A 13,659-nucleotide genomic window follows, 5' to 3' on the forward strand; every position below is an offset into this window, starting at 1 on the left:
CTTTTTTTAATTATCGCTAAGATTTTGTATAATTTTTCCAAACAAGAGATTTGCACTCTCTTTTCTTTGGGAAAGAAAATGATTTGTGTACTTTTCCCTAGAGTGTAGCTTCGTCAAAAGTACATTAAATGGGATTCTTGTATGTAGGAAAGTAGAGGTTACAATTGCTTAGCTATCCCTTGGGTCAGACACTTCTCAAAAGTATAAACCCTTTTCTGTCACAATGTATCTTCTCCTCATGATCTAGTGGGATTTTTAAATTTTTAATTAAAATGGAAGCATACATCGGAGTAAATGACTTATTAAATAACCAAAGGAAATGTCACATGTTACAAATGAGCTAGTGCACATGAGGCTTTGTACATCTATGCCACTTGTTATGGAACTTTTGCGATGGAAATTGTGGGCTACAAAGCCCATTTTAACCTTCAAAACAAACCCATGTTTGGAAATTGGGTTTTAAAAGAAGGCCAACCTCTTATTATGAACAATTTTTTATCGTCGCATTTGTCAACTAGAACATCAAAAGTAGAAGCAAAAAAATGTCAAAAGACTTACTACTAAAATGGCTAATTTTGGTGCATTTTCGTAAAAGAACTTAATTTTTTGACAAGCAAGGATGCCCGTAAGATGTCAATGAACCCTTGAGAGTTGGCCTAGCATCCTTCAATGATAAAATGGTAACAATTTACACTTGAAAACGTGCAATTGAACTTGTGTTGTTCGGATGTCCATGTCATGCTACATCCACCCCTTGTGTGTGTGCAAGGGTATGAACCCACCCTTAGCAAGGATAAGTTTGAATGATCAACACTAGTCACTAGTGGAAAAGCTTGGGGTCCTCACAAGGACCACATGTGAAAAGAAGGTTCCATTAATGCGCCTTCTCTTTCAACTTTTAGTTTTTTCTAATGTGGCAAGGCTTTCACTTTCTTTTGTCAAGCTATTACGTATTCATATGCATGGGACTGTGTATGTATATATAATGGGGGAGGTGGGGTAGTTGTTGTGAGGAGTAAAACAAGAAGAAGTGGGTGAGTGGTGTGAGCACTAAGGGAAGTGTTGAAGAATGTGGGCATAGGAGAGAGAGTCTAGAGAGAGAGAGAGAGGGGGGAGAGAACAAAGGCTAGAGAGAGAATGGTGCATGTGTGTAAGAGAGCGCTTGAGGGTCCCATGGGTACTAAGCCCGCTTTCTAACGCCCAACTTTAAAGAGAGCGCTTGAGAGAGGAGAGAGGAAGAGAATTGGAAGAGAGAGAGAGTTTGAGAGAGGAGAGGGAAAGAGAATTGGAAGAGAGAGAGAGAGAGAGAGCGTGTGTTTTTTCATTTTACTGGCGTTTTTCTCTCTCTCTAGGGTGGTCATGGATGTGGAGGATAGTACTAGCCAGTGGACAACAGCTGCAGGAGTCAAGTGTATCTGTTTGGAAAACTGAGAATGAGAGAGAGAGAGAGAGAGAGAGTGTGTGTGTTTTTTTTCAGTGGAAAACTGAGAAAGAGAAAGAGAGAGAGAAAGAGAAAGTGTGTAGAGAGTGTGTGTGTTTATTCATGTTATTGGAATTTCAGCCTTAATTTTCTCCCTCTCTCTAAAGGCTTAAAAGTGGGTGTCCATTCCTGTGCAGGATTGCCTCTCCCGCATCACGAGCTTTCCACCAATAGTAGGGAGAGTAGGATCTTTGCTTTCCTTTGCAGCACTACCAGGGCGTGACAGGCCAAGGCGCAGCAGAAGCAAGAAAGAGTCAAGACACTGACCCGCATGCACTCCCCCCCCCCTCTCCACACACACACACACACACACGTGTACGGTGTACACACACGTACGTATCAATCCATATCCACTCCAAGAGGCTTTGGGCCTTTGTCTTCACCAGAGCAAATCATTGATTTACTAACTCATTACTTTCAAGGCTTGAAAGTCGAGTTTCACACAAACACAGGCAGGCCACTGTCCAAGTCAGGTCTCCACTAACACACCCACACCCACACATACACAACCCCCCACACCCACACACACCCCATTACCACCACCACCACCACCACCACCACCACTTCCATCTATGACACGTTAATTGAAAAGGATGAGGCCACTACCACTTCCTATACCTATCATCACCTGCACTTTGGCTTGCCACTCACCTTGCCAATCTCCCCACTCTGTCTCTCTCTCTCTCTTTTATTCTACACAAGGCATCACTCTGTCACTCGCACATGTCTCACCTCATTTCTTTCTTACGGTCTAAGGCCTTGCTGCTCTCCCCCCTCTCTCTCTCTCTCTCTCTCTCTCTCTCTCTCTCGGGTAGCTTGCCTTGACTCTTGCAGCTGCAAAAACACACAATCCCGAGCTAATTGCAGGCTAAACATTCATTATTGTTCAACCATAACCTCCAGGGTTGATTAATTGCAGGTAAATTAGGAAAGTTTTAACGACTTTATCCTTTACTGTTGCTGCCATAGTCTGTAATCTTAACTGCTTCTTGAGATTTGAGGGTGCTCGTTTTTAGCTGCAGTATTGCATTACCTTAAAAAGACATGGCATCCGCATCGCATGTTACCATTGAAGAGGACATCATCAGTTGCTGCTCGCCACACAAAGGCAAAGGAGGCAGCCGCGCACTGCTCAAATGCTCGCAGGAAACAAGCTGCCAAAGCGTGAAGAGAAGAAAACTGGATGAATCCCAACCTCTGGCAGCTCGCAGTGCACAGGTGGATTAGCCAACATTGTGATTACAGCTAATTGAACCCCCTTATAACCATCCATCATTTATCGATTTCCTTGGCTGCCAGGTTGAAAATGAATCAGATGATGAAGCAAGCGAATCAGATGAACGGCTAGGAGCTCTTTCAAAGGTAATCAGCGGCGGTATGGTTGCTATTTATCATCAGGCGAGTGTGATTATGCTAATGCTTCAATCGATACAACCGACGTTAATTACAGGTGAATTCTGTTAACGAGCGCCTGAATGTTCTCCAGCATCTCCTACCGCACGGCCTCGAGGTAGTAGCCTAGTTTTTAATTTGCGTTAATTATCAGATTAAAGCATGGTTATAACTAATCAAAACTTCAGAATTAATCGCAGTTGCGTGTTTGTGTGCAGCTAGAGGAGGACGAGGTTTTAACAGTAGCTATCGAGTATGTGAAAGAGCTGGAGAGACAAATCGAGGTTGCTAATCTCCTCTCTTAAAAGAATAGTAGAAATAAAGTTGGTAATATAATACACTACAGATTTTTATGTAGCTATTTGTGGATTTTTATGTCGTCTAATTTTGTTTTGTACAATGTGTGCCTGCCTAGATGTTTGATAACTCAACGGCAACGTATAGCCGTGGCATGGATGGTGCGCCCTTGCAAAAAAGGGGCCTTTGCCTAGTGCCCCTCTCCACTCTCGCCAAAGCTTTGTGAATTTTTGTGTGGCATACATATGCATACCTTCCCCTTGTATCATGTCTAAGGCCATCCAAAGCATGGCCTTCCCACGTGCCTTAATATCAGATGTTACCTTCTTATGAATGCCTAGTGTTTATAATTACACAAGAGTGAGTGCTCCTTGAATCTCTGATTTCCACTGTTGGGTGGATAGCTACTTCCTATGGAGTTCTCGCAATTGTGCAGGTGTGTGGAATTTGGTCATAGTTGAATTTGTGGTATTTGAATGAGTAGTAACGCCAGTTACCTGTTTTTGTAATCAAGATGTTTGTTCTCTTTTTTGATAATGCAAAAGAAACTTTTCTCCAGGTGGTTTTTTGAAAATATGTGCATATTCAAGATAATGTATGTGTGATTTTTTAAATCCTAAATCTCTCTCGAGTCCTTTGCAATAAACTTTAGTCCGAAACTCCTCGGTGGGAACCTCACGAGGGAAGAATAGCTCCATTTGCTGCTGTAGTACTAGACTCCCCAAAGTAATGTGAAAACATAATGTTTACACACCATCCAAAAAGCTTGCAAAAACATAGCAAGAAAGGAGGGTTGACCATGCAATAATATTATAATGGCCTAGCATGAAAGAGGTTGTCTAGCTTGACCTTGTGGGAAAGGTCATATGACCTAGCAAGAAAGGCTGCACTCACCTTGCAAGAAAGATCATTCAATAGGGGCCTACAATGAGTGAAATAAAGTTCATTCATTAGCTGGAGGAATATCAATCTTGCATCTTTAACAAGCTTAAATCATTGGAGCTACGGTTATCAAGAGCTAAAGCATCTAAACCTGAAGGTATCAAGGCGTGATAAGACACCGGTTGACGTTTGTTGACGACATCCTGCTAGGTAATTGCTCCTCTAGTGTTTGCAGATTATGTGCAAAGATGCTTCTCTCTCTCTCTCTCGCTCTCTCTCTCTATAGATAGTCTCTCACTCGTGTTGCTTATGTGTGTGAGGGCTTCCTGGTAAACCTCCATCTCTCTCTCTCGTCCTACCCTCATAGGAGGATGAAGCAAAGCCCCTGGATAGTACGCTTACCACATAGGGAGTGCATTGAAAGAGTAATTTGAAAACAAGGAGATGATTGCAATAATTACATCCCTCTCACGTTTGATCGACAATATCCCTCTCTCGTGTTCGTGTTACAACAAAAACAAGCCTTGAGGATCAAGGTGCATTCGGTTGAGTGCCTTTTTTCACATCTTTTAATCTGCACAAAGCATTGAGAATCTGCCTCCATAGGATTTCTTGCAGCATCTAGAAAAAAACACCTATGAAGGCAGATTGTTGATAGCTTGCCTTACCGGATCCAAAGATATGATTTGTTTTTTAAGAGGAAGAGCCATTAGAAGATCCACACATAAGAAAGGTAGAAAGGCTATACTACTAATTGAACTCACATAAATCATGTTGCAAGATGGTTGCGGCCAACCAGAGGACCCCAAAACAAACCGACATGAAGCCTGCCAGCTAGCCAACTTCCGAAGTGTGATAAATTTGGGAGGAAATCGAAACACAAGCTGTCTCTTTGTCTCACTTTTGCCTCTTCATTTTGTCAGTCTAGCGTGTCTGAAATTTATTTCAATCAATCCATTACAAAATTAACTTTAAATAGCCTTGAATGTCATTCAAGAGAGAGAGAGAGAGAGAGAACAGTGCTAGCTATAATTTATAACCATGGAAAAATCCTAGTCACTAGATTCTACATCCCCACCATTGATCACGTACCAACAAACTTTAGATTCTTATCCAAAACCATTATAAAATCAATGCACCATACACTGGGAATTCAAAGATGAAAAACTGTCTCGCAATCAAAGTAGCGTGCTCTTTCGTCTACTGCATAGACAACTACAATAGACACCGATGGGAGTCTCTTCAACTTGAAGCTTCGAATTCTGCCTATATGTTTCTTGCCAAATACCATTCTCTATTGATGTATCAAATTAGCCCGAGACATGTTCTACTCTCACTAAAAGAAAGGCTAGGTAACATAAAGCCTATCAAGGACTTGTATGAGCACTTCTTCAACCACATCGATCAGCTTTTCTTCACATAGTACAATAAGAAGCAACCATTTGATAACACAACCACATGTGCATGAAAGAAGTGCCCTTCTTGAGTAACATACCGAACACGCGCTTTCCACAATGACGACAACTCGAGCATGACAGCTATGAATTCTGAAGTCTTGCACTCTGCAGCCAAATGTCAATACATCTCAAGAGTTCAAACCAAGAGATTCAACATGATTCTAATAAAGGTGCTCCGATTCTCCATATGCTTGTTAATGACTTAGCTTTTACATTCCATATAGATCAAAGTTTTGATGCTTCCATACGTGGGAGTTGATATGCATATGGCCATTGGCACTACCTTATCTGGCAGGCACCAATATCACAACGGCATACCGCCCCCTCAATCGAAAGATTCAGAAACTTTATAATCATCTGCTGACCCTTGGAAAGTAGATTCAGAACCAAAACCATGATCACAATGACATTCTCTCCCACTGTCTTCCATGTGTTAAAAGCAGCATTGACTTAAACGGCTTCAAGTGCCCTTGCCAAAGCTATTGGAAGTGAGAACACAGGGTCACGGTATCAATTTATGCAAAAGGTTGTGATGTCTTTGTTCCAAAGGCAATATAATTGACACTCGTGTCTTCAGACAAGGCCCATTTCCTGGTCAAAGGGTTGAAAACCATTCCTGCCATCTCTTGTAGCTGCATTTCACCTCAAACACAAAAAAAAGTTACATGCTTGAAATTGTGCTACAAAATCAAAACAAGGTACTCTGAAAACCACCAGAACAATTAAAAAAACCCCATCAATGAGCTGTCAGAGAGCAGTTATGCCCGTGAAATAACATAGAAAGTTTTAAACTAGATAAGACCATGAAGATTTTAAACTAAAAACTAATGTTTCGCGTGATTTCATGAGGGATAGATAACCGTGGTGAGCATCTGCTGGGGCCCATGACCAGCTCAGGAGCTGGTCAGCCTGATCCTCATAGTGATTTTCCACCATTTTGCCCAACTAACGAGGCGTGAATGCCTCATCATTTGTTGCTGCTTAAGCAGCAGAGGCTTACCCGAAAGAGATGGAGCTACAGCCTTCTAGGATCCTTGTGGTAGACTACTCTTGTTCCCATGGTAACTTTCCTTCTTGGACTGCTTTTGCATTGGTCGGTATTTACCTACATGATCTACTGTTAGGCTTAAACCTGCTTCCTGAGAATCAAGGACAACACCCCCCCCCCCAAATGAAACTGCACTTGCCATCCTTTGCCTTGGCTGCTGTTCCTCTACGATTGTTATGTTCCATCGTGCGCACTTTGCCTAAAAAACAGTAGGGCCAATGCAGACAAACATCCACAAAAGCTGATGGGTTCAAAACTACGCAGTATGAGCAATGAATTGTAAAATGACCTTTGACCTCTAATTAGGTCTTCTAGGTTGGGAGTGTTTTGAGCCAAGGTTGGTCAACTCTAGGCAAGAACGCAAGCATCTGGAGAACACGACCAAGCTGTGGAATCAACAAGCTTTTGTATGCTCGTAGATTAACATGCACAAATTGGATCTAGGATAAGATCCAAGATCATTGTACGAATTCATGTTTGGAATATACAGTAGATTAGATCTACCTTGTCTTCTATGTGTTTGCTAAACATAGGATTAGCGTTAATATCTTTTGCTTAGCATTAATAATAAACACACTTCCGCAACGCATGTCACATTAGCTATGCAAGTGGGTTTAATCAGTCATGTTATTGCATATCCAAGCAAAGATTTTTATGAGTGCAATCTCAACCTCAACCGTTGCAACCTGGAACATACATTAGGCACAGTAAGGTGTCTACTATTAGGTTGAAAAATAAAGATCTTGAAAATAAAAGAACTAACCGTGAGACCCGTTTGAATCATTAGTAGTGCAAGCTCATCTGGCGTGACAAATTTAGACCATTCGTGGGTCCCCTTTGGTACCTGCAAAAGGTAACCATATCTCAAAAGACTTCCAATACCAAGCCAAAGACTTTTCATACCAAGTCAATTGAATACCCATAGAACAAGCAAAAAAGACGATTATTAAAATGGAAATGTGACACTTTGCCATCACATCATGATAAGGTTTTGGAGGTAAACAGAGTCCAAATGACACTTCAGGATTCTGCCATCCTCTGAATTTGTACAGCAACCACCCTTTTAAATAGATCTTATAATATTCCTCTGCAACACGAGAGAGAGAGAGAGAGAGAGAGAGAGAGAGAGAGAGAGAGAGAGAAATGAAATGATGTATTAACGTCTCTAAGAGGCCATAGTGGCCTATGAGACCAAAACTGAGAGTACATCTGAAGTTGGTGTCTCATCAAAGAGAACAACTAAATGAGACTAAAAAGTACAATAAACTGATTGTCCTACAGTTATAAGAACAGAACTGTAAGACTCCGAGATGATACTGAGTAGAAAATACTGGAAAATACTGAAAAATGTATATCAAGTAGATCCATGTATGCTGATCAGTTGAAGTGTTGCCCTCTCCTTAGATCAAGAATCTCCGCCATGGGGCTGTCTAGAATGGAGAGGTCGTAGAAGCGAGGTAGGCGCCTCCGATGTGCCGAGCAATAATGGCTCTAACTTGGCAATGGTGAGGATGCCGTGGTCGGGATCCTGGTGGGCGTGGCCGACCAGCACGACATAAGATAACTGCTCTATCAGTGGTGACTCCCTGGGAGCGTGGTCGGTGCCCTGATGGCCCAATGGAGGAGGTATCAGGAGGTGTGTGGGCTGGGTTGCTGGTGCTGGTGCCGAAGAAATCTGTCAGGGTCCTTTGTCTAAGTACATCATGGCTCGGCCTCCTGTCTGCCAAGAGGGTCTCTCTGTGCCTCCTGAGCTCAAGTAGAAACAATCCCAGGCATCTCTGATCCTCAAACTCCATGACCCTGCGTAACGGCCCAAAACCCTCTCGGAAGAGGCAATGATATCTCCCTCGGATCTCATAATAGACTGTACATCGGCAAATGTAGTGTTCCTCTGTCTCTACCTTGTGGTAGCATAGCTGACAAATGCGGTCATCCACGATCTGATGCACATATCGCCCTATCTCAATCCGCAGCTGGTGTGATGAGGTCCAGATCTATCCAATGGCACAACGTATCCCATGTGATAGGTGTACATCCATGTACGCCGGGCAGGTGATAAAATCATCCGGTGAGAGGTGTAGAAAATGGCTCTTGTAATGAGCCATTTTCGTGCCCAAGGGCTCAAGGGGGCTAGTCCATGTCCTCTCTGTGTCCACTCTGATGATATCCATCCTAATCACGCGGTTTTGCTCTGAGCGGGTGAGATCCAAAAATGGACAATCCAGACTGTACTGAAAGGGTGGTAGTGCCTCTATCCGCAAACCATGTAGGTCAAACCATGATCTCATCTGAGCGTACCAACAATGAGTATCTCCATCCTTTGCCAACTGTATGGATGAGGTCAATGCCAATCAGGAGTACCTCTGCTCCTGAGGGAGCTCCCATAGCCACTGTAAAAAGGTAACTGCCTGGAATAGGGCCTCGGTTACTACTGGTGGGGCACCCAGCTCAACCCAAACAATCTCATGTGGTACTGATGATTTGCTTCGAATCATGCGGGCAATCATCATAATCAGTGGTCTCTCCGTTTGCCTCCATCCCTCATCTGTCCCTCTCTGAGATATGTGATGTATACTGGGTCCCCAAATTGGAGCTCCGTACACGAGGGTCGGTGTGACAAGCGTATCAAATAGCCACAATTTGGTGCGTGGCTCCTAGAACTGTATGTGTGCACACTGCCTCTCAAGTGCCCCCAAGGCTGCATGCCCTCGAGCTAATTTAGTTGCTGCTGCCTCCTTCAGGGAGAAACGCGGTCCTGTGAAAGTAACTCCCAGGTAGACAGATGACCTGACGTACTCTATCGGCTCCCCTCGAAAAGTGAACTGAGGCTCTGATCTCGTCACCCATGCCTGTGTGGTGTTAAACACCATAACCTTGGTTTTCCCAAGGTTCACTGTCAGATCTCTATCCGCACAGAAAGCCTGTAATGCATCCAGGTGCCTCTGTAATCCCTTCGGAAAGTCTGAGATTAGAATAATATCATCAGCATATAGCAAGATGGGTATCAACACCCCTGCCAGGCATGCCCCTGGGCCTCCCAATCTGTCTACATAATCAGAGACCGCATCAATGTACAATCCAAAGAGGGTGGGCGATAGCGGGCATCCCTGCTTCACCCCCATCGTGCTGGTCACCCTATCAGACAGTCCGCCTGGAGCTCGGACTCTGCCTGTCACAGACTCATACAAAGCATATAATCCCCACTGCATATCCTCGGGTACCTCAATGTCATGCAATCTATGCATAAGCTTGGCACGTGGTACGGTATCGAAGGCTTTGCGGAAGTCCACAAAGCAACACTATATCCTTCTCTTCTGTGCCCTGCCCTCTTCAATAAGTGCCCGAAGTCCTCTCCTGAAGCCAGCCTGTCCATGTGCTCGATGACCATGCCTCTACAAATCGGCTCAGCTCCGACTCCAATATAGAGCCATATAATTTGGCCAAGTAATGACCAATCATGATCGTCCTGTAGTTGCTTGGTACCATGGGGTCCCTACTCTTAAAGAGTGGTACAATGATATGCTCTGTCCAGCTTTTCGGGAAACCCTCACAAATGGCACGATTAAACACATGTACGATGAGTGGAGCCAAAGTGTCTCGCGCATATGAGAAGTGCTCTCCAACTAGCCCATCATGATCCTGTGCCTTTCCATTCTGTAACCTGTCTATCGCATCTAGCACCATCCGCATAGTAAAAAAGGTGCTGCCAGCCGGTCTAGCTCCCAGTGGAGGGGGGGTGGGGGGCTGTCCTAGTGCGTCATATAGCTCTCTAGCATAAGTATGCCATGCCTCAGTTACAGTAATCAAAGTACCAGGCTGTCTCTCCTAAAACATCTTCCATGCCCTCTTGCTGTCCTTCCCAGGAAGAGTTGGTAGATCTCCTCCTCTAGCTTAGCCAGATAGGGGTAGGTCCAGAGCAGCTCGTGGAGGGTCCACAAGATCCACTATGTCGGTGTCCTCCACCTCCTTGGTCCGAAAGAAACTGGTGATGGTTGGCTGGCGAGGGAGGGGGCGGGGTGGTTGGGGCTGAGGCTGAGGCTCTCTCAAGAAGGTGTCCCTGTGTCTGCGGAGCTCAAGCAGGAAGAGGCCCAGGCAACGCTGGTCCTAGAAGTCAATGATCCTAGAGAGTGGACCGAATCCCTCACGAAGTAGACAGTGAAACCTCCTGCGGATCTCTACAACCTATGTACTACAACAAAGTAAGCTTCAAACTGATGAATCCATGAATGTAAACTGGAGGGATTGAGTTTACCATCATACTTACAGAAGGTGACATTTCCAAAAAAGGTTTTCATCGAGCTCAGAGCAGTCCTTTGGTTGAGAAAGAAAGAAAGTTATATTAATGTCTACCGAAAACCCCAAGGGGCTATGAGAACAAAAGTAATACAATGGTACCATGGATATACTGAGCCATGGAAAACTGAAAGAAAAAGTAAAATGAAAACATCTGACAGTACATGTGATCAACAGATGATCCTCTGTAGAGTGAGATATGCTGTGATCAGCTAATGACGATACCCACCTCGGCTAGAACAAATCTGATGGTGGAGTGAATGTCAGGCCTCTGTCATGGGAGCGTGTCATGTCGGCGGAGAACCTCACGAATCTGTCTTTGTGTGGTGGAGGGTCTTGATGCTCTAGATCAGGGACGTCTAGCTAGCAGAATGGATCGAGATCTCCCGCTAAGAACTCCTTTGGGGCGTGGAGCTGGAGCGATCTTCAGCTCTGCCAGTCTCTACTTTGAGGCGGTGGGAGGATACCGTGTGCTGGCCGATCGTGAGCATGTGACATGTGTATCTGTATGTATCCCAGGATCTCAAAGAATCCATCCTCAGAGAGTCTCAAGAAGTGATCTATGTAGAACTCACACTTCTTACCAATCTCTGACAGAGACACCCATGTCTGGTGTATGTGTAGCCCGAGTAGATCTAATCGGATGATCCGGTTGATCTCCTGTCATGAGAGATCAAGGTAGGGAGAATCCAGGCTATATTGAAACGGGGGGAGACGGTCCATCTGTATGCCATGTGCATGAAACCACTCGACTATCTCAGAGTACCATGCATGTGTCGGTAATGGTGGTGGCTGTGTCGCTGAGGAGGAGGGCAATCCAGCTTGTCTCAATCGCTCCCTCTCCCTCTCACAGTATAATTACATAGAGGACTCCAGTGCTGGTCGTGGGAGGCAATCTCTGTCAAGCGTGTATACATGCTGAATATAAGTGAGTCTGAAAAAGGGCATCTGTAAACAGTGGGGCCACCCCAAACTCTGGATGTAGAATGTCATGTGGTACAGATGGCTTACTCCTAATCATGCGTGACAACATCATCACCTGTAGCCTCTCTATGCTCCTCCAGTGATCCTTCCCTAGGCTTGGCCCCCAAAAGGCTGCACCATACATGGCCGCTAGTTGTACTAGAGTATCAAAGAGCCAGCACTTAGTGCGAGATTCTTGGAAATGTGCCTGGAAACACTCTCTCTCCATACGGGCTAGGGAGGCATGCTCCCTCACAAGTTCGTCAGTGTGGCAGCTGTGGTCATGCAAAACAAAGGGCCTGGAGAAGTGACTCCTAGATACACATACTTCTGCACAATCTCCACAGGGGCATCTCTGCATATGAAAGAAAACCGTGAGGCAACTGCATAAGATGTGTTGAAGACAATAACCTTGGTTTTGCCCAAATTGACCGTGAGGTCTCTCTCCCAGCGAAACCTGTCCAATGCATTGAAGTGTTTCTATAAACCCTCGGCAGAATCTGAGATCAAGACATCAACATATAGCAACATGGGCACTATTTTCTGAGCCAATGGTGAACCTCTACCTCTAAAACTATCCACAAATACTGCGATCTCATCAATGTATAGGCCAAAGAGTGTAGGTGAGAGTGGACAGCCCTGCTTAACCCCAATAGTGCTACATATATCTCCTGAGGTCCCACCAAGTGCACGTACTCGGTCGAGTACTGCCTCATATAGTGCCATCACACCCCATATCATCTCATGTGAGAACTGGAGCTCCTGCAAGCATCCTATGAGACGGGATCGAGGGATGGAGTCAAAGGCTTTGCGGAAATCCACAAAGCAGCAATACACATGTCTCTTTGAGGACCTCGCTTCCTCTATGATAGCCCATAAAGTAAAGATATGGTCCAGCGTGGAGAAGTTTCTCCTAAAGCCTTCTTGGCCTGATGCTCTATTTCCCATCCTCTCTGCCATAGAGGTCATCATGTCCTCTAGTACTGCTCCATAGATTTTGGCCATTGTGTGACCAATCATGATAGGCCTGTAGTTACCTGGGTCCGTGGGGTCTCCTGCTTTGTGGATGGGGACAATGGTGTTGGCAGTCCAGGAGGGTGGGAAGCCTTCACAGAGTGCTCTGTTAAAAAGACCGGCAAGAATAGGAGCCAATACGTGGTGCCCGTGGGCAAAATGTTCCGTGCGTAGATCCTCATGATCTTTTGCTCTCCCATTATGTAGCTTTTTAAGAGCCCTAGTGACATTGGGGGAATCAAAGAGAGAGATGATGTAGTCCAAGGGATGTGTGGCATTTGTGGTATAGGTTGGTTTGGCACATCATACAACTGTCATGCATAGGCTTCCCAAAGACTAGGATCTGTGATAGGTGTAGGTGCTCTTTTTTCTTCAAGAATGCACCAAGCTTCTAAGTTGTCCTCGCTCAAAAAGAGCTGGTATAACTCTTGTTCTCGTTTGCGAGAAATACCCGTTTCTTTCGGCAGGTGAATGTACGGAAGATGTGTTGCATCTTATGTGCTGAAATCAGCCCATGTTCCCTCCCGCGTAAGAGGCCAAGCCTAGTGGTTTTGCACTCTTCATCATACCATCCATTCTGGGTTTGTGATCCCACTAGCAAACTTGTTGTGGAGCAAGTGGTGTAGGGGAAGCTCGCGTGGGCGGAGTCATGGATGATGGAGGAAAGCTGGGATGTAATGGTGGAGATAGGGAGGGATAAGTCGAGAGCTGAAATGTGGTGAGAGAGGTGGTCCTCACAGATGTGGTCAAGATCATAATGGAAATGAATCCAGGTGAAGGTGGTGGCAAGGGGTGTGGGTGTGGGCGGTAAGGTGGGGCATGAGATTGTGAAA

At 44.8% G+C, this 13,659-nt stretch overlaps 2 protein-coding genes across 7 annotated transcripts in view; one reads left to right on the top strand and one right to left on the bottom strand.

The window, feature by feature from the left end:
* The first annotated feature begins 2,175 nt into the window (after window positions 1-2,175).
* Window positions 2,176-3,727, top strand: LOC147620419 (uncharacterized). 2 transcript variants are annotated; one of them, XM_086824634.1, is made up of 6 exons: window positions 2,176-2,399; window positions 2,497-2,698; window positions 2,780-2,842; window positions 2,931-2,990; window positions 3,091-3,156; window positions 3,288-3,727. In XM_086824634.1, exons 2-6 carry the CDS (start codon window positions 2,525-2,527, stop codon window positions 3,393-3,395), a joined length of 471 nt encoding a protein of 156 aa, XP_086680760.1. In that variant the 5' UTR covers window positions 2,176-2,399; window positions 2,497-2,524; the 3' UTR covers window positions 3,396-3,727. The 2 variants fall into 2 exon arrangements, with proteins under 2 accessions (XP_086680760.1, XP_086680759.1); XM_086824633.1 differs by having other exon boundaries at window positions 2,503-2,698.
* A 1,424-nt stretch (window positions 3,728-5,151) lies between these two features.
* COQ3 (coenzyme Q 3) overlaps window positions 5,152-13,659 on the bottom strand; it is a 52,507-nt gene continuing 43,999 nt past the window's right edge. For 3 of the 5 annotated variants that reach the window (XR_015269923.1, XR_015269926.1, XM_086824635.1), the window contains 2 exons: window positions 7,320-7,400; window positions 5,152-6,140 (listed from right to left, as the gene is read on the bottom strand). Coding sequence is in view for 1 of the 5 variants with exons in the window: in XM_086824635.1 (XP_086680761.1) it covers window positions 6,024-6,140; window positions 7,320-7,400 (198 nt within the window). In the remaining 4 variants the exon portion in view is untranslated. The remainder of the gene's footprint in view (window positions 6,141-7,319; window positions 7,401-13,659) is intronic. The other 2 variants (XR_015269924.1, XR_015269925.1) reach the window with 1 other exon arrangement.

This window comes from Cibotium barometz, chromosome 31, assembly GCF_041138505.1.
Source record: "Cibotium barometz isolate CiBa-2024 chromosome 31, ASM4113850v1, whole genome shotgun sequence".
NCBI lineage: Eukaryota > Viridiplantae > Streptophyta > Polypodiopsida > Cyatheales > Cibotiaceae > Cibotium > Cibotium barometz.